The 21,823-nt window shown below is 37.6% G+C and overlaps 1 protein-coding gene across 3 annotated transcripts in view; it reads right to left on the reverse strand.

Annotated features, from left to right (window-relative positions):
• Positions 1-21,823, reverse strand: part of nphp4 (nephronophthisis 4) — a 222,765-nt gene that overhangs the window by 142,570 nt on the left and 58,372 nt on the right. For all 3 annotated transcript variants that reach the window (XM_028453910.1, XM_028453909.1, XM_028453908.1), the window contains exon 7: positions 3,181-3,362. In XM_028453910.1, coding sequence (XP_028309711.1) covers positions 3,181-3,362 — 182 coding nt within the window. The remainder of the gene's footprint in view (positions 1-3,180; positions 3,363-21,823) is intronic.

A 21,823-nucleotide genomic window follows, 5' to 3' on the forward strand; every position in this document is an offset into this window, starting at 1 on the left:
GTAGGGTACCCCGACACTGTATTGATTTAATCTAGTGATTAATGATTCATAAATTAGTGTTCAGGAGGTATATTGTGTATTTCAGTGGACCCATTCGTGTGCAGGTTTACCTGATGTTTAGGTCGATGTGTGATCCATTAGGCCTAATAATAAACATGTAACAATAAACAGGTAAATTGCACAACAGGTGTTCTTTTAATGTGTTGTATTTATTTTCATTTTACCAAATCAATGGTTACGTTTTCTCTTGCACTGAGAACAAAGTTGGGATTAATTACAATTTTCAATATCAATTACATCTTTAATGATCCATGTTCAATTACAACTGAATTGTGATTACGATGACAGGCATTTATTATTTTTTCTCCTGAAAGTCATTTGCAATTATGTTCTCAATTACTAACGTTCAAATTCAATTACATTTACCAAGCTTGAAATGAATAAGCCCAGAATAAATAATCTCCTCTTGTGCTAGCTTTCAGTTAGCATCCGTTATGCCCTAAATCAGCTGTAAAATACACAAACTATAATTTTTCATTTCTTGGTTACCTTGTCAGGCTTATTTTTCCATGAAAATATCTGTGTTAAAATTTTTGGTGCGGACGTCTGAGCCTTTTTTGTGTAATTGCACGCCATCCATAATAACTCATAATTAATCACATATGTGGCATCTGTTCTGATTGTACATTAAACTTTGTAATACTCTTACAAACATAGGAGTGGACCAATATAATTACATTATGCAAAAATATTTATTATTGCAACATTTAAAACTCAGCCCAACAGGAATCATAAAATGGGAACATCAACATGAATTCAAAATCAACAATGTAGTGTCCAACTCAACATTTGGAAAGAATTATTAAACATCCAGTTTTCAAAGAGCTTAAAATAAATTATTGATCCTTCTGCATCACAGCAAAGACATTTTCAATTTGTCATCGAAATGTACCAAAGCAAATAGCACACAATATGATTGTGTCTAACCACCTCACATGGGTAAAAATAAAACACAAAATCATCCCTTACTACAAAGTAGGCTCAACATAGGGTGTTACAAAAAATATTAAAACAAAGAAATTGTGCCATTAACAGCTCTCATATTGTATTCAGCATAGTTTGTGTAATCCTGCCCCCATGGCACCCCCCGTGGCACATACGGGCCCCTATCCGTAATCTACATTGAAATACCTTTGAAATGATATATCACACAACTATGTTCACATAAAATTGGAAATTACCGGGAAAAAAAGGCTCCAAGCATCTCATCATATTCATTCATAGAGTATTCAAACCAAACTGCATGCCGATCTAACAAGAACTAACGGAGTAGTCGTCATTTAAAAAATGGGGCTATGGCACCCCTGTGACATATACAGGATAATATGCCCCATTTATATATTGGTATGTGCCAATGATTCAGTACCACCAACTGTCGTAATATTTGACTCACAAATAAATGACAAATAAACTTTCGGTTTTTTTTTTCCTTTTGGGGCTCCTTGGGCGACAAAAGGAAAAAAAATGAAAGTTTGTGGCTTTTCCACATCTCAAAACATGAAATAAATTGAAGTTTAAAATAACTTTAGATAAACTGAGTGTGTTTAGTGTGAATTACAATGAAAAATGCAGTTTTCAATCTTTATCCAAAATGTAATCCAGGAATCATGATGTGTGCAGTACAGGTAACATTCTCTCTCAGTGCTGCCCCCACTTTAGCTTTGTTCCTTGATCTAAGGCGGCCACTGATGACCTTAGATTTGCATATCCACTTTGACAAGGTCAGCATTGAACCTCGTGACATCTCCATAAAACCCAGGGGCATAGGAGGCCAGAGTCATATCTGCTTGATTGCTTATGGAGTACCAGCACACAGAATATACTGCCAGGCTTGTTTTATGAGCTGGTAAAGCACTGAGTAAATTATAAAGCCAGGGTTGGGTTAGAACACAAGGGGCCTCATCAGGTATCCAACATTTGATCTTTGATCAAAGTCAAGGCAATATTTACAAGATGGACAATGTATTTGATACTAAAAGTGAAATTTTAAATCTAATACAACAACATAGGCAGAGGTGTAAATAGTACTGACTCAAGTGGAAGTACTGTTACTTGATTGAAATTGTACTCAAGTACAGTCACATGTAAAATACTCAAGTACAAGTACAAAGAACCTCATTAAAATAGTACTCAGAGTAAAAGTTACTGGTTTCTTTCACCCCCCAAGTTTATTTTTGGTAATAAATCTTGCCACAGTTCCCTCACAAACAGTAAACATCTCATGTAAAAACTTGAAAAGGAAGATTAAATCTTGCACAATCAGAACTTAATTTATTTTTCACAAAGGCATCTGTATAAAAAAAAAGGTTTGTCAAAATGTACAATTCTTTTTAAAATAAAAATAACACTAATGAATTCAATTCAAAATAAAAATAATTCTCAGGCTGTAAGTATAGCTACATTTATGAACTCCAAAAATGAGAAAATAACCAGCATTCATTGCTGTTTTGGTGTGGTGCATTACGTTTAATGTGATTGGTCGGCTATGACGTGATGCATTTGGTTGTTGTCTGGTAATTCCATTTTTCTGTAGTTTCACAATGTCTGCTGATCATTTGAAACAAAAAACTTATAATTAACTCAGTAACAATTGGGTGTAGAAATGTAACGAATACTTTTAAAACGAACTTAAGTACAAGTAAAATTACTGATTTAGAAATATACTCAAAAAAGTACAAGTACCCATAAAAGCAAATCAATTACAGTAAAGTGAGTACTTGTAATCCATTACTTTCTCCTCTGAATATAGGTTATATTTGTCATGAAGTTTTTGTTTCAGTTTGAATATTCTTTAATTCCAACTGTGAACTACTGAGAAGTTTGTATAAAATTCAGTGAATAAATAAGCTCAATTATCCCGTTTCTCAACCTTTAGTTCAAGCATTTCCCATAAAGAGGCATTTGGAATGTTTTATTATGACTATATTAAAATAATAACTCGTGATTCACCAAAAAATGTTGTCCAAAAACAGCCTAAGAGTCCATTTTCTGTATTTGGCCAAAACACTTTAATCACCATATCCTCCTGCAGAGCTAGACTTAAAGACAGACTAGTGCTGCATTTTCTCATTACAAATCCATAGTGTACAGATGTGCAATGTGCATGTTCTCTCAGCTCACCTGTTCTTCAAGCTGTTCTTTTTAGAGGTTCCGTCTGCATCTCCTTTGACTCCTAATTGTAGGGGCTCCAGCACGACAACCTGGGGCTTGTCCAGGAAACCCCAGCCATTGTGGACCCCAACATGGAGCCTCCGCTCCTGAATGGCGATAGTCAACTGTGCATCATCCGTTCCTGCCTGTTTCTGAACATAATAGAGAGAAAACTTTGTGAAAAAATTGTGTGTTTGATAAAGCCTTGCATTCTTGCCTGTTATGCAATAAAAAAAATAATAATTCTCGATCACTGTCTCCATATATCACCTTAACCAGCTTTTTTGGAAGTCTGTCCTTAATCTTCTGCAGTGGCCCAAGAACAAAGACTTTACAAAGTATTTTGTAATTTCTGAGAACTACAAAAAACTCAGACACTTTACAAAGGAAAAACAAAGAGTGGGTGAGATGTTAGTGGAGGTTAAACTATTGTTTGAAGAGGTAAGTTATTAACTGTTTTTTGAAGGATTGTGGTGAGTCAGAGCCAAGGATAATTGGGGAAGAGAGTTCCGGAGGGTGGAGGGGGCTATGGCAAAGGCCCTGTCCACCAAGGTACGATGCTTGAATTTGGCGATGGGAGTGATGAGGTTGAAGTCAGAAGATTAAAAATAGTGGGAGGGGTGGTAGTGCTACAGAAAACCAGAGCGGCGTGGGGGGCCAGGTTTTTGAGGGATTTGTAGGTCATGAGCAGGATCTCAAATTGGATGTGCTGTTGTATGGGGAGAGAGTGAAGTTGTTGGTGTACAACAATAATTTCAGATTTATTTTTGTGGAGTTTAATTAAGTTGGTGGTCATCCATGATTTCATTGCAAAGAGGCAGTTAGTTAGGATGGAGACTGTGTTTGTAGATGAGGGTTATGAAATGAATGTTGTGAATGAAATGAATGAATAAAGTGGCTGCCAGGCACCGCCTCTCTGAATAAAATGCCCTGGTCTATTGATGGAGCAGTACGCTAAAAGAAAAGCGCATGAATGGCTTTCCCAAACAAGAAACTGAAATTACCGTCTTCTCGTACTGTAAGAGAGAACTCTGTCTGGGAAGGATAATCTAAATCTAATGTGCATAGGCCTGAACCCCCTTCAGCCAAATAATCAACAAGACTGGCTACGGATACCAACTCAGGAACGGGGCAACCATCAGTCACATCCTCTACATGGATGACATCAAGCTGTACGCTAAGAATGAGCGAGACTCACTGATCCATACCACCCGGATCTACAGCGCAGACATTGGGATGTGATTCGGACTTGAGAAATGTGGTCGGATGGTGACTAAGAGAGGGAAGGTAGTCCACACAGAAGGGGTCTCACTACCAGAAGGAACAATAGCAGACATTGAGGACAGTTACAAGCACCTCAGAATCCCACAAGCAAATGTCAACCTCGAAGAGGTGGCAAGGAAAGTGGCTACGGCCAAATACCTCCAACGAGTAAGGCATGTCCTAAGAAGCAAGCTCAATGGCAAGAACAAGTCACGGGCAATAAACAGCTATGCCCTGCCAGTAATTAGATACCCTGCAGGAATAATAAGCTGGCTAAAGGATGAGATACAGACCACAGATGTTAAGACATAAAAGCTCCTAACAATGCACGTAGGGTTCCACCCCAAATCCAGCACCCTGAGACTGTACGCTAGCCGTAAGGAAGGAGGCCGAGGAATAGTGAGTGTGAGAGCCACTGTCCAAGATGGAACATCCAAGATCCATAAGTACATCAAGGACAAGGCTCCAACAGATGACGTACTCAGTCAATGTCACAGACAATGGGGAACAGAAGATGAGGTGCTGGAGGTTCCGTCATGGGAGACAAGCCCCTACATGGAATGTACCACCGAAACATAACTGAAGTGGCGGATATCAGGAAACCCTACCAATGGCTAGACAGAGCTGGACTAAAGGACAGCACAGAGGCACTCATCATGGCTGCACAGGAGCAGGTCTTGAGCACCAGAGCAATAGAGGCCCAGATCTACCACACCAGACAAGACACCAGGTGTAGACTGTGCAAAGAGGCCAATGAGACAATCCAACACATAACTGCAGGGTGTGAGATGCTGGCAGGGAAAGCTTACATACAGCACCATAACCAAATGGCTGGCATAATGTACAGAAACATCTGTGCAGAGTATGGGCTGGAAATCCAAAGTCAAAGTGGGAAACACCTCCAAAGGTGGTAGAAAATGACCGCGCTAAGATCCTGTGGGACTTCCAGATACAGACAGACAGAATGGGAATGGCGAACCAACCGGACATTGTGGTGGTGGACAAAGAGCAGAAGAAAGCCGTTGTGGTTGACATAGCAATACCGAGTGACTGCAACATCAGGAAAAAGGAACATGAGAAACGAGAAAAATACCAGGGGCTCAGAGAAGAGCTGGAGAAGGCCTGGAGGGTGAAGGTATCAGTGGTGCCCGTGGTCGTCGGGGCACTCGGGGCAGTGACCCCAAACTGAAAGAGTGGCTACAGCAGATCCCAGGAAATACATCAACCATCTCTGTCCAAAAAAGTGCAGTGCTCGGAACAGCAAAGATACTGTGCAGAACCCTCAAGCTCCCAGGCCTCTGGTAGAGGACCCGAGCTTGAAGGAAAAAGAGACCGCCCGCGGTGGGTGAGGAAGAGTTTTTATATATATATATATATATATATATATATATATATATAATTTTTTTTTTTGGTAGCTAGATCATCACCAAAATGTAATGACCTGTTCCTTGTCCATTTATCAATTTTCCTGACAATATCATCCAAGTCCGTATATAACTTTTCAAGTTATCTTGCTAACAGACTGACTGGCTGACAGATAAATAGAGGGTAAAACATAACCTGCCGCTCTGCACTTCGCGCTTGACAGAGGTAATAACATGCATTTCCAAGTTTGGGGAAAAAGTTGTGAACAGGTGGCGGCTCCTTTTAGCTTTTCAGCCACATGTGCTGTCTGAGCAGTGTCTGAGTCTCTTTTTCATCAAAATGCCAAAATGTTTCCATCTCTCAAGAAACACCAGACCGGGATGGGCAGTTGAATCTCTGGCTAGGTTTGGGCAAGTGTCCATAGAGTAAGGCACTAAACTCTAAGCTGCTATTAATGGAGGCCCTGAATGACAAATCAATTTTCATATAGTATGAAATACCATTTCCTATAGACTATTTTACAGCTTTTCCACTAACACAAAACTGACCAACACAGTTTCAGTGATAACTGAACTTTTAAACCAGAAATAAAGGGCTGGACTGGATCACATCTCATCCCACTCTTTCATATTTATTTCATTAGAGCTTTTTCTCACTCGCCATTATGTCTTCTGCTCTCACTCTCTTTTTTTTTGAGTGTCATTCGCTTTCGTTCCGCATATGCCTACACCCCCTCAATAGAATTAGCATATCAATTCAGATTTTAAATTTCAACCCTGCTTACTTGGATACTGCACAGCCTACACAGTACATGTGGTTTTTACTGCTGTGCCTGTGTTAGATCATTTTTTAGGCTAATACCTTCCCACTGACAGTCTATTTAATCTACTACCTTCTTTCCTTTTGTTGTGATCTTTACATTTAGGGCTAATATCTAATCTACAGGGTACTATTGATATATTATTTAAGGAATGATATATGGACATGTTTTCTTAAGAAGTTAACATGTCTACATTTTCTGGCAGATGTAGCAGCGATGGAAAGGTATGCTAGGCTGCAGCCCTCCTTATACGCTGAGTTTGCGGGGGGCGGGGGAGCATTGCCCCCCACCTAGTTTTCCCAAATTCATTTTAAAAAATACAATTTTTAATTAAATGTACATAATATACAAATATTTTAAGTGTCATAAAACACAGTGAGTGTACAAAATATATATTAATTCATTTTTGGCTCTCGAGTCATGTGACTTTGTTCTTAAAGGTGAGGAGTGCTGGCTTGTTTATGTCGCAATTTTTTTTTTCCAAGTTTCCAATAATTGAGTGTGCTTGCTGTGATGATTGTGTCTTAGAATGGTTTTCATGGTTAAAAACAGAAGATTCTAAGCTTTCAAACGGTATATGATATTTGTGATATGCTGCTGAAGCATTTAATCCCTTAAAGGTCCGGTATTATGCTATTTTTAACCACTCTCCATTTGTTCTAAGAACCCCAAAAACATAGTATTTGAGGTTTTCTTTCCCCAAACTCACCGGTTTCCTGGAGTTTTAGCTTTCTGAAAAGCCACTTTCAGAGCAATTGTAAAAACGGGCTGATTCGCAGCCTACTTAATGCATATTCATGAGTAGGCGTGTCTGCAAATGCTGACTCCACACACAACAGCTGATCACTAGCCATTTTCTTTTGCTGGTATACACACACTCTTGTTAAAACTGTTGTAAAGTCAATTGTCACTGATTTGTGTCAGATAATTAACTGCTCATTCCAATCAGGCACCGTACCAAAATCCCTGAAAGTAGCTGCTGTGAAACCGCTGTTAAAAAAGAGAACACTGGATGCCTCTATACTGGCTAACTATAGACCAATCAGCAACCTTCCATTCATGGCCAAGATCATTGAGAAGGTGGTCTTCAACCAACTGAGTCAATTCTTAACATTCAACAAAATATTTGATAAATTTCAGTCAGGTTTTCGTTCTCATCACAGCACTGAAACTGCTCTTATCAAAGTGATCAATGACATAAGGTTGAACACTGATTCAGGAAAAGTATCTGTTCTCATTCTGTTGGATCTAAGTGCTGCATTTGACACTGTAGATCATACAATTTTGTTGCACAGATTGCAAACATGGGTTGGACTAAATGGAAAAGTAATGCAATGGTTTAAGTCATACTTGGAGGAGCGAAGCTATTTTGTAAGCATTGGAAACTTTGAATCTGACAGATTACCAATGTCCTGTGGGATTCCTCAGGGATCTGTTCTTGGACCCCTTCTGTTTAACCTTTACATGCTTCCTTTAGGACAAATTTTACAGAACTGTAAGGTTGATTATCAGAGCTATGCAGATGACACACAACTATATCTATCACTGAACCCAGATGACCATGGTCCCATAGAGGTGTTGTGTGACTGTTTAGAAAAAGTAAACTGCTGGATGAGTGAAAACTTCCTTCAACTAAACCATGACAAGACGGAGGTGATTGTCTTTGGTAACAAGGAAAAGAGGACTGCTGTCAGCAATTATCTTGAGTCTCGATCTTTAAAAGCTAAAGACCAAGTCAAAAACCTTGGTGTTCTGATTGACTCAGATCTTACATTCAGCAGTCAGATCAAATCTATCACAAAAACAGCCTTCTACCACCTAAAGAACATCGCCAGAGTGAAAGGTTTAATGGCTCAGAAAGATCAGGAGAAACTGGTCCATGCTTTTATCTCCAGCAGACTGGACTATTGTAATGGTCTTCTGACAGGAATCCCCCAAAAGAGCATCAAACAGCTACAGCTGGTTCAGAACGCTGCAGCTCGGGTCTTAACCAGAACAAAGAGGTCAGAGCACATTACTCCAGTTTTAAAGTCTTTACACTGGCTCCCAGTCAGCCTCAGAATAGACTTTAAAGTTCTGCTGCTGGTGTATAAATCTGTGAATGGGTTTGGTCCAGAATACATCAGTGACATGTTAGTCAGGTATGAACCCAGCAGGTCTCTCAGATCTATGGACACAGATCAGATAGTGGAGCCCAGAGTTCACAGTAAACATGGTGATGCTGCTTTTAGTTGTTATGCTGCAAAGAAGTGGAACAAACTGCCAGCGGAGCTGAAGTCAGCATCCAATGTGAACATTTTTAAATCAAAGTTAAAGGCACTTTTTTTTCTCTACTGCATATGATTGAGAGAGAGATTTTTTATCATGTTGTTGATGTAATGATGATTTTACTGATGATTTTAATTGATTTTACTGATGATTTTAAATGTTCTTATTGATTTAAATGTTCTTATTGATTTTAAACAATTGAATGTTTTATCATGTAAAGCACATTGAGTTGCCTTGAGTATGAAATGCGCTATATAAATAAATTTGCCTTGCCTTGCCTTGCCTTGCCTTGTTATTGTTTTCAGCCAAAAAACTGCACATTACGGTAAAACACATGGCTATTTAAATGGCTATTGTAATTTTGAGTTAGACAAACACTGTTTTATGATGTGAAGGTGGACCTTCATCCTCTCAGCAGCTCAACATCCTCTTCCTCCTGCATTTTCACCCGTATTCGGGACGTAAATGACGCATCAATGCAAATTTTTGAAGTCAACATTATCAATCATGTTACTAATTATTTTTGCTTTATTGTATATGTTACACACATTGAGGTTGGCATGAATCTCAAGACAGTCTATATCTTTAATTCAGTTTTTTCTTTTGCCCCCCCAGGCAAAAATCTCAAACTTTGCCTATGCCCCTAGATCTGATATCTATAAACAAGACTTGGACCAACATAAAAAATATACAGTAAATGATGTTTTATAACAGAGCATTGTGCCTATCCATAGCATCATTGAAAGCTATCACAGGTTTGGCGTTAGTATCATGGTATTTCTGAATGTGTCTTTTCCCACTTATTTTCCCTCGACAGCAGCCAATTCTAATACACATGGCAAAGACATGAGGCCTGTCTTTTGTCGTACAGATCAGCTGTCCAGTGTTAAACATTTTAAAAAACAGAGAAAACGCTGTTTCTAGACGAACATCAGTTAAGGTGCATCTCTCACTATCTCTCTCTCTCTCTCCTATCTCGCCCTCATGCAGGTATCTTTCATCTCTTTTTCCCCACACCGTCAGTTTCTCTCTACTTTTCCTACTCGCCATCCCTTTTTTCTTCCTCTTGCCTCTCCCCGCTGTCGTCACAGATTTCTTCCTCTCTCGTATGAAATATGAATATTTCAGAGCAAAGAAGCTTAAAGGGAACAATAGAAGAGCCCCCAAGTTAAATTATACTGCATTTCCTGAATTACAGAAGAGAGACTTTTATGAGCAACGAGCACGGCAGGCAGTGCCACACAGGTGTGTCGATGTCTTTCTCACAAACATATAAGCTTCTTGTCTCGTACCGTTACACCATATTTGTGATTTTCCACAAGGGCACATTTTAAAAAATTGGAGAACCAGAGATGGGGATGGCAACAAAATGACTCTCAGCCCCATTTACCACACTTTGGAGGCTCTGAGCAGTTCATACAGTGATAGAAGCTGTTTCTATTACAGATTTTCGCTAAATAAAAGCAATATTTGTAAATGTCGACAAAGTATAATTGCGTTTTGAACGTATGTCTCAAAGGTTATTTTTGGAGCCTCATAACTCCTGTGAAATCTTATACCGCTAGACAGAAAAATGGAAGCTCAAACTATCCTTATAACACTCTTCGAAGAGAAGTGATCGTGTGACCATGAATGTCACGTTCTGTGGCGTGTAATTGCGGAAATAGTGTTTCAATAGCGCTTTTGCGATACATTTCAATATCGGAACATCTGAATAACCTCCTCATGAAAGCGTAAAAACTTTTTAGCAATAATTGAGTGTTTTTTTTTTTTAATAAATTCAGGTGTTTCCATTACGCTATTTAGGTTTTGAGCATTTCCAAGGGTAATGGAAACCTAGCTTGAGAGATACACCCACAGTGCAGTAATTCAGGAGGTCCTTCAACCCTGCAGCTTTATATTGTTTAATGAGCATAAATCAGAATATTAAGTGCACGCAAGCAGGCATGCACGCACACGCACACATGTACAAGCATATATTTGTATGTTTAAATGTTTATGGGGCGGCTTTACAAAGATCTGAAAGTCCTAAATTCTTTGATAGTGCCATTACCTTACGTGCTCTGTGGAATTTACTAAGATTGCAGCACAAGTCGGTGCAAGCCCAAAAGTGGTAGAAAACGGCCCATTTAAATTCAATTTTGCGCATTCAACATGGAAGTGAACTCTGTGAGCAAAAGCACAAAATTACGTTTGAAGAAGTTGAATTGAAGTTGATTGTGCAAAAGAGCAGCAAATGGGCTTCTCTTTCTGCTGCGGAGTCAAGCTTTAGGGTTGCTGGTCAGATGCGGCCACAGGGTTTATTGGGTTTTTGATTATGCTGAATTTCTTTTTCCATGGGATCCACCCTGGCAAACCAGCTGTTCGCACTCAAAATCAAGAAATCCAAGATGGCCACCATCAGTACTGCCAATTAGGATATTTTGTCATAACTTTGGTTCTATTTTAAATAAAAACATGAGCTCAGTGGCAAATTATAGGTTCTCAGGGTCAAAGAATTCAATAACATACCCTAAAATACCGTAAATTGTGCTCAGACAAAGAGCCAAAATGGCCACCATCCGTATTGCAAATTGCATTCTTACCATAACTTCGGTTCACTTAGATGTTGAAACATGATCTTTGCGGCAAAATGTAGGTTTTTGGGGACATGTCATGAAATAGCTTAAAATACTGTAAATTGCATCAGGAGCAAGATATCAGATGGCCACCACAGTGCTTTATACATAGAAAGGGTAAACTTGCAATTTCTTTGCAGCCACAGCTGTGTATGACAAAGATGCCTTTTAAAGGGTTAACAAATTTTTAATTTAAATGCCCATCAAAATGTGAAATAATATATCTATTTTCATTTATTTCTCAGGAAGATTATATCCATTGTGATCTTGGTGCATATATGCATGCATATGCATTAACAGTAAACAGTACAACCACAAAAACCATTGTCGTAGAGTAGAGGAAAACCTATTTCCTTACTTGAGTTAAAACATCTTGAAAATGGCATTATTATTATTGTCACATTAGCATCAAAGATTTTCCACAAGTCAATTTAGTGGCTCAACTGCTGTGTGAGGTAGAAATATTAGTAAGTAAAACTGATTTAGTTTGGGACGTTGCCATTTGAATAAAATGCAAATGTTGTAAAAGAAAAGTCATTTAGAATGTATTTAGAAATAATAGCAGAATGCAAAGCAGGAGGCATCTGCCTTATTGTGGAACTTTGAGAGAAACGGCATCAGACTGTCAGAGAAAAAGAAAAATGTTGTTTTCTCTTTCTGCTACAAAAAAACAACATTTGAGAGAATAATAGATTATTTTAGTTGGAATGGGTAAAGTGGTTTGATTCAATTTGTAGATAGTTTATACTTCACACCAAAAAACAGAGCAGACTTCACTAAACATCTAAAAGAAGAAAAGAACAGAGCCTTCTTTTATCCTCAAAAGTAACAAGGTGCTAGCTTCATATTATAGATCAAATGTGTTATTCCAATACATACAGTACAACAGATGCTTGATTGAGGTTAGATTTAGAAAATTCAAAGAATGTCATCTATTTTTAAATAAAACAATGTTCATCAGGTATCTTCAATCAAAATTGAAGATATCTAATGAACATTACAGTTTTAAATTACTACAATTTTTTTCTCAAAAAGGTTTTGCACTTCCTATCTTAGTCAATTATATGAAATCAATAGTGTTTTACTTGTATTTCAACAAACACATTTTAACAGCATAGCTGTTGCTATTGGTCCGGATAGTATTTTAACTCTAACCCTAATCATAACCCTAACCCAGGAAATACCCTATAATGTATTTTTAAAGGTGGAATTTGCCTTGTTGAATTTGTTAAATAAAAAAGAAATAAAAAATTAAATAAAAAAATGTCAGAAGTGGGATTGGAACCCACACCAGCAGACGGAAACGTCCTTATGTCTAGCGCCTTAGACATTTTCATCGCAAGGTTCAGCAGTTGGTGGCACAAGCATGAAACTATCTCAAAGCTAACCATGTCGATAAGCAGTTTTAAACTGTGAATTGTAGCATGACTGACTTGAACTTCAGCTTGAGAACATGGATATTCAGAATCAGCACATCACAATTATCTAAAATCAACATGTTTCCTGCGCTATACAAATACATTTTCCTTGCCTTTTACCCTAATTTGCTGCTAATTGCTAGTTCCAGCAATCTTTTTGAGAATTGGGCCTCATCTATTACTATGAGGTAAGGAAGTAAACAAATTTCCCTGCAAAAGTGTAGAATTTAAGTGTAAAATGACGTTAAACATTTTGGATTGGCTGACTGACCAAAGCTCAGTTTATTGTAGCACGTTGTCAGTCTTGCTAAACATGGTTGGAAGCAAGAAAAAGGTGCAAACCCTTGTGAGAAGGTTGAGGGAGGAGAATGCAATGTGTTGAGACATATAAATGCAGCTTTTTGATGTATTTAACAGCCTAAGGGCTTTCAGTTTTATACTTTTATAGTCCCTTTGTGTCTTTTAAACCATATATTAGCTGCTAAATCAAAGAAAGGGGGTTGGATCCCCAAACCCTAACAACCAAGCTGGTTACTCCAGTGTTACGCCCAATGTCCATTGGCCCTTAAGGTGGCATGGTCATGGTTACTTTGTGCGGGAAGCATTTTATAGCTTTCCATTATATGATTCACTCAACTCCTGATACGATTCGATTCACAATACTGGGTTCACGATACAATTCTCTCACGATTTATTTTACAAAATGGGACTGTAGACAAATGATGACTGAAAAATATTCCTTCATTTTTTTTTGGGAAAATACTGTACTATTTTTTTTTTTGTTTTTCATTGTCAAAATGTCAGATATTTGTTTGGACCAGCAGAGGGCGCTGGTAACCCAGTGGTCAGTTGGCATGCAGAAATTCTTGCAGTGAAGAGATGCTATGAGCTAGCAGACAGAGCTAATAGAAAAACGTAATATTACAGATATTCTTTCTGTTGTAAAGCGGTAAGGATTCATTTATGAACATGTTTAAGAGTAGAAGGAGGCCAGAAAGAAAGTAGTGGCAAATTCCCGCCGCCAACACTGCTGGACAAGAAAAGGATAAATATAGCTCCCTCTGCTGTTTAAAAAAAGCACTGCGATTCAATTTTCACAGTATCGATGTGAATCGTGACACCTATGAATCGATTTTTAACTGCCCTACGATTAATCGTTACATCCCTATTAGATATAACTGATTTTTTACATTTTTTTGGAAGAAAATTTTCTAGAAAAATAGTAGAAAAAAAAAAAACAACTGCACAGAAAAAAAGACATCAAATATGTAGCTACAATGTTGTGTTATGTTCTGGTGTAGGCACCAAAATAAAAGTAGCAGCACTTAAGGAAAAATGCTATTCATGCTCTATACAAACACAAAAACCTACTCAACAGATTTAAAAACAATGAATAATGCAATGTGGTCATGATTTGCCTCTGAAGGATCACCAAAAACTATTATGGTCCTATGCACAATGAATTTGTGCCTCTACATTTCTTTGTATGTGCAAAATAATGCTGTACAATGCTTTTGTAGAATGTGTTTTTTTTATAGACGCATTATGCACTATATCCAACCACCATGAGCTCATAACCCGTGATTACAAGTGTTTTTTTTTTATTCTCTATTTTTCATTTCCACCTATTTTTCCTACTTATCACGCATAAACTTTAAGGACAAAGTCTTGACTTGCTGTCAAACAAGTTAAGTACCTCTCTATCACAGCCTCTAATGGGTAACATAAACACAAGACCATTTGTTTTCCCTACCACAGTGTCAGAAATGATAATGCTTTTTTTCTTTCCCTGCAAATGGCAACTGTCAACTTAAAGTGTCAGTGTAAGATAGAAACAGATGTAAAGACTAAGATAATTTATTATCAAACACTTAGGTTTTATTCAAATCCTACATATTAAAGTTCTCATGAGAACTCAATTGTCCCCATCTAATTAGGAAAAGTCATGAAATATGAAGCAAAAATAAGTGTAAACTATATATATTTTTAATTATACAAATTGATTGAGGGTCAAATTGAACCGAAGGATAATAGGAGGGTGAAATTATAAAATCTAATTTCTTAAGTTTTCATGTTAAATTATTTTTATTTTATATAAAACAGCAGTTAGACTACATTTTTTGTTTTGTTTTTGGAGATAAAAATCTGCATTTTCTTGACATTTATGAAAAAAATCAATTTTTAACCAATGTCAGGAAATATATCAAACAAACAAGTGAGTAATAGTGAGCATGCAAATCACACATGGCAAAAAAGAGCAGTAAAGTCATTATTGTGCTGGTTTTATCCCACTACTGTTAATACTACAGATCAACGCCTTGTAGAACACACACTAGTTTAAAATAATGAGTCAAACGTAGCCTCATCTGACCTTTTAAATGACCATCCTATTATTAAACACTTATTCCATCCACAGGAAGAACTGAACTCAATCATCACAATGACCCTCTTTTGTCAACTATGCGTGAAAATGGGTGCAAATGTGTCGAACAACAGGACCAACGTGTGATTCATGAAACATTGGGATCTCACCAATCCCAGCGTACAAATGATCGGCTGAATTCTATCATCATTAGGATGTTACGCCCTCCTGTTTTTGGAGGCCCCGCCCACTGAGGTCAAACAAGAAAAGAAGCTTTTCCAAAAGGAAAATCTACATCATCACATCAGAGGTGGAGCAAAAATAAGTGGACTTAAAGGAACTTGTTTAAATGCTCTGTGAAAGAGGATCAGCTACTGAGCAGGTGACGTCTGCCCCCCTGTGTGCACTGAGAACAACTTCACAACAGAGATCCTGTAGAGACACACACGGATATGTTTATATTCGCCTCAGTCCTCACGCTTCAGGCAATAAATGTCACATTAAAAGAAATTAACGATCAAAACGCTTAAAAAAAAAAAAACCTTAAAAATGACTAAATGTTGTCTCTTGTCTGTTTATTCTGCCTTTAGCCAATTTCACCGATAATTCATCACATTACTGATTACTGCAATACATTTTTAAAAGTTTAAGGAACTATTTACATTTAAAAGCATGAATCCATCACTGGGGGCTGTACTGAGGAAACAGGACCTCATTTTAGAAAACACAGCATAGCTATGCTGCTTCCTGTGTGCGTGTGCGTGTGTGTGTGTGTTCTGTGAACCTATGCGCTTCTGCTCGGTAGCAGAGTTCACCGGCGGAGTAATACAGTACTCAATGGAAAGAAAACCAAAAACATAGTATCAGACAAAACATATTTTGCTGCTGAATCACTAATCAATCAGATTTGCGTACACGAGGTCAGACCTGATGTGAGATCTGATCACAGCGTACGCTTACGTCACAATTGATAAATACCGAAGCTTGCGTAAATACGGTCAAACGTACGTCATATATGCTCAGATCTGCCAATATGTGGTTGAATAGTTATTTCCACTGAATAAGAGACATTTAACTCTCAGACCAATGATAAAAAAACAATAATAATAATAATAAAAGGAACATTATCTCCTTTGAATGATGATGCTGGAATAGCACATTTTTCATATCACAAAAACAATATTAATTCAAAATTGTTCTCAAATGTAGAAGTATGAAATGAAAAATGAGGTTAATAACTTCCCACAAAAAGCCAGGCTCTAGTCTGTATAATGCATTCAGACCAAAACTAACGCTATCATTGCGTTTGTACGGGTTAATTCTCCCCTGAGGATGAGAACTCATTTGGTGGACTTGTAATGAGTAACATGGCAGTCTCTCAGGGCAACACTGGGCTTAATGGATGTGTTTAAAATGGTGCTTTGACAAAGCCACTCCGAGGCATAGCAGACAAATCTAAAATTAGAAAAAAACACACAAAGACATCACATGCCAATAGCAAGGACTAGCACTAGCAACAATGTCCAGTGCTATGGCATTTTGTAACATTACCTCTCTCTCTACTTCATGTACAGATTGTCGATCCCTGAGGAGGTGGCCATTTCATAAATATTTGATGAGAGACAAGTTAATAAACCCTATTGTTTCGCACTGTGATGCATTAGTGCAGCAAAGCCAGGTGTCCTCAGAGATTGATCGCACAAATGATCAAGCTCCCTCTTTATTCTCATAGTACGTACCAGGTATCCAGGGGCAGCCCTACCTTCACTGGGTTTTCTTCTTTTAGGCCAGTTTCAAAGTTTTCTGGGAATTGTGTCACAATAGTCTTTCTCCATTTATTTAAGTCAGCCCGAGGCATTTTGTACTGCCTGAGGCACGGTGTTGGCTGTGGCCTAATCCTTTTTACTTCCCCTCATCTCTTTTTTTCTACTCAGCCTTTTGATCAGGAGTCTAGACGCTATATAATTGTGACAAGATCTAAGGCTCGATTATCAAGTGTAATAGATTTTGTAGATGTGGAGAGTGAAGAGAGAGGTTGAGGTCATTTGAGGTGAGGCTCATGCTCAAGACTCAAGTGGAATTTCATCAGAAGATTAGGTGCATTCACAAGTATTTGAACACTGGCGGCTGACCAACAGAGGGTGCTAGGGTGCCGTCCCACCACCCACCATGCTAGTTTGAGTAAGTGGAGGTGTCCCGAGCCGATAATGATATCGGATATCTGTCTAATATCAGCCAGAAAACGAATATCAGATTTTATCGGACTGCATCTAAAATCTCTGATATAAATTATATTTATTCAATTGTAGAATTCTGTAAATATTATGTTGGAGGTTAAAATGTATGTAACCAATTAGTTAATAATAAACCTACTGTTGTTGACTATTGTTCTCTGTTTGAGTGACATCACTTGATCAATCATTTACTAACATTCCACACATAAAAATCAGTAATAAAAGTATGTATGATTCATGGTGATATTGTATCGTATCGATATTGGCCAATACCAAAGGCTGCAATATTGGTATCGTATTGGAAGTGAAAAAGTTGTATCGGGACATCCCTGTGAGTAAGACATAAAAAAAAATTATAAAAATGAATAATGAATTAAAAATACTACAAAAAAATATATCTGTAATTAGGTAATAAGATTAAATATTATATAAATAATGATTATAAGTAAAGTGGAGTCGTTCATCTGCGTCTGATTGGTGACATGTTTCCACTTTGGAGCCCACTCATCTTTGCTCATCCACTCTCATTAAAAGTTGTACATGTACAGTAACTCCTCTTCAATACTGGCAGACCGTCTGCAGCTTCACAGAGTTGAATGCAGCCGATCATTTACACAAAACCGGGACTGACATCACAGTCGTCCGTCGTAAAGTGTCTGATTGACAGGTGAAGCCGTGGAGTTGGAGACGATAGAAAGAGAAGCAAAATGAAGAAAGAGAAATTCAATCATTCTGCTTTCCCTGCCTCCTTTTTCAAATGTCAGATTCGACCCAACATGAATAAAGACAGGTATGACCCATTTAAAGCACTTTTCAGAAAAAGCTAATCTTGAATATGTCCATATTTTCAGGTCTTAAATTATCCATGTCCATTTATCAATTCCTTTGTCACCCACGTTTTTATTTAATTAGTGCAGTGGCTGTAGAAAGTCTTGTTATAGAAAAGTGGGAAGTTAAGGAGCTTTTACATGTATGGTTTACATGAGAGCTTTAATTCATCTTTGTTTCAGAATAAAAGTTAAATCATCTTTAAACTGATCTTGTAAATACTTAATTACTAATACAGATGTAACGATTAATCGTAAGGCAGTTAAAAATTGATTGGGTATCACGATTCACAGTGATACTCTGAAAATTGAATCACAGTACTTTTTTTAAACAGCAGAGGGCGCTATATATTTATCCTTCTCTTGTCCAAATGCTGAGGCGGCGGGTGGAATCTGCTACTACTTTCTTTCTAGCCGCCTTCTACTCTTAAACATGTTCATAAATGATTACTTATTCCTTTAGCACCGAAAGAACACCTGTAATATTACGTAAATATCTGAAAAAGTCACGTTTTTCTATTAGCTCTGTCTGCTAGCGTATAGCATCTCTTCGTCACTGCAATAATTTCTGCATGCTAACCGACCACTGGGATACCAGCGCCCTCTGCTGGTCCAAACAAATATCTGACGTAAATACAGTGCAGACTGTTTTTTTTTAATGTCCAATTGTTAAGGCACAAAATACATTTTCAGTTGCACTTTAAAAAAAAAAAGGAACTTTGATGCAGTTTTGCATTGTTTACTATAGAACCAGAATTTAAATTAATAGGCTTCTTCTTCATTTGTATTATTCCTTTATTTATTTCATTCAAGATTTATTTTTAGTTAAATTGCATTGTTTTGAATAGTTTATCAATTGATTCTTTTGACAATGAAATATAAAAGGAAAATAGTACAGTATTTTCTGTATTTTATGTTTTTTTCCTCCCCAAAAAATAAAGGAATATTTTTCAATCATCATTTGTCTACAGTCCCATTTTGTAAAATAAATCGTGAGAGAATCGCATCGTGAACCCAGTATCGTGAATCGAATCGTATCGGGAGTTGAGTGAATCGTTACATCACTAATTCCTAATACAAATTTAATTCTGAATTGCAAGCACACACGCACACACATCTTCTGTGTATTTAAAGATAGATTACTTGCAAAACTATGTAAAAAATAATCTGAAAAACAAAATTAAAATAAAAAGAAATTAAATTTCAAAACGTATAATAACCCTGACATATACTGACTCACTCCATTGTAAATGCCACATTGATTCTGCTTACGGGTTCTGTGGCAATCAATTTAGTCAGTTTGAAAGAAGTTCTGTGACAGTAATTTTTCTTGCTTATTTGTTCAAAGCTTTTTTTGCTTTTCTGTCACAAGGAAAAGACACAGAGCAATTCTCCATATGCAAGCTTCACTAAAGTTATCTTAAAACAACAGCAATACCAAAAAGTGAGCTCCACAACTCTTTTTCTTAAAATAAAACCTCAAAACTTCAATAGACAGGGACTCATTTCCACTGCTTGTAAGTGCAGCCAAACTCTTCCAGCCTTTCTATGCTGACGTAGCTGTAAAACTTCCCCCGAAGGGAAGACAAAGAAAGGAAATAATCCTACATCCCCAATGCGCTGTGAGGTAAGTGACAAGTTAGCATGATTTATTTTTTCTTATTTTGTCTTTCACAGTTTTTTCTCGCCACAGTTGTGAGATGTTCCTCTACGCCGTAGTCACATCAAGTTGCTCATATTAGTTAATCATTGCAGACTTTTTATAACTTTGGAAAGATGACGATAGTCTCACGTCCGTGAAAAGTGTTAATACATTCAGGAGGCAGCTTGATTACAGTTTTTAATTAAGGCTTGCGTACATCCGTGTGTGCGTGTGTGCCAGGCAGACAGAAAAAACGTGTGTGTGATCTGTGCAAGACCTTTAGAAGTGTGACTCCAGCTGGATTGTCATCAAGCTGTCTGTGAAGTGATGCTGACGTCTCACTCACCAAATCAGTCTTTGTGTGATCGCGTACGTGTCTATTTGAGTGCGTTTGCGTGATTCTGTTCAAGCCTTTGTGTTTAAACTGGAATGGAGGCAAACAAATGGAGTGGTTAATGTGAAGAGGAACAGGAAGGTGAAGCATGAGATGAATCCTTGATGCGGGCTGACATACAGTCTTCATATAATCTGCTAAGTATTTCTATTTTTAGTTTGAATTACTTAACAGGACAATGTACTTTTTTAGGGCTCTATTCTCCCATGTGCGTAAGTCCAAAAAGCTGCGCAGTGGCGCTGTTTTTGGCTGCGCGTTATTCTCCCCCTGTACTCAAGTAAGTCTCTGCGTGCCTTCATCCCAGTTACGCACTGTGGGTGGAGCAGCCCTGAAATCTGGGCGTACCCATTCAAATCTGGCTTTCTTTGATTGTTGCATACACTCATGTGACATTCGATAAATACAGAAATTTGCATAAATATGGTCGAACGCACGTTGTACGCTCATATCTAAACATATGGACGGCTGATAAACGAGGGCCAATGAGAACAATGGCAGACTATTTCTCCATAAACCTTTATAAAATATAACCACCAATAAAATGCACAAATACATATGAAACAAATAATCTTGTTTCTTGGGCAGATGAATAGAAGGAAATAAAAGGTCTCCCATAAGTGTTTGAAAACAAGAATAGTGAATGTAATGTAGACTTCCATTCTGATTTTTTTTGTCTTCCCCCAACTTGATTCCTGAAATACCACTAAAGTATGTTTTTAAAGAAAATGTTATTTTGAAGAGGGTGTATATCCCACATTTTCCTTTAGAGCCCATGTTTTTCGGTATTTAGAAGATACAGTCAATAATTTTCTATGTTATTTCATTATCTGAAAATTGATTAAACTGTTTTAGTTTAATCAATTTTCAGATTGTGAATTAAAAACTGCTAGTTTAGACAAAAGCGTAATCAGTAAAAATCTTTATTTTCCACAGCTAATTGTGCAGGTTCTGTTCTGTAGTAAAGGAGCTGTATTGATTTGTTTCTCCAATTCTCAGAACATCAAAAATGGTATCACACTAACAAAAGAGTAGCACCACTTATTCACGTCCAACCGCACCTTCTTCTGCTGTTCACATTCACAGAACGCCAGCTTTTATGCCATAAACAGTTACACATAGTAGACAACTTTCTGGCTTAACATTAGGACTTATTCTAGCATGCGCACACTTAACATAAATGTGCCGTGTAGCCCTAAAGTCTGTAATCGTTCTTACTTAATCAACGTAAAACACTCTCGGCTGTGTTTTAATGGCACCGATTCAATGAAGCAGTATCAAAGAACAGTGAGATAGGAAGAAGTGACAGTGCGGTCAGATCAATTCTCATCCATATTAAAGATCTCTCTCACTTAAGCTAGGGAGAACAGATAGGACCCGTTGGACATGCGATTGCCGGTCCAAA

This window comes from Gouania willdenowi, chromosome 7 (genome assembly GCF_900634775.1).
Source record: "Gouania willdenowi chromosome 7, fGouWil2.1, whole genome shotgun sequence".
NCBI classification, from domain to species: domain Eukaryota; kingdom Metazoa; phylum Chordata; class Actinopteri; order Blenniiformes; family Gobiesocidae; genus Gouania; species Gouania willdenowi.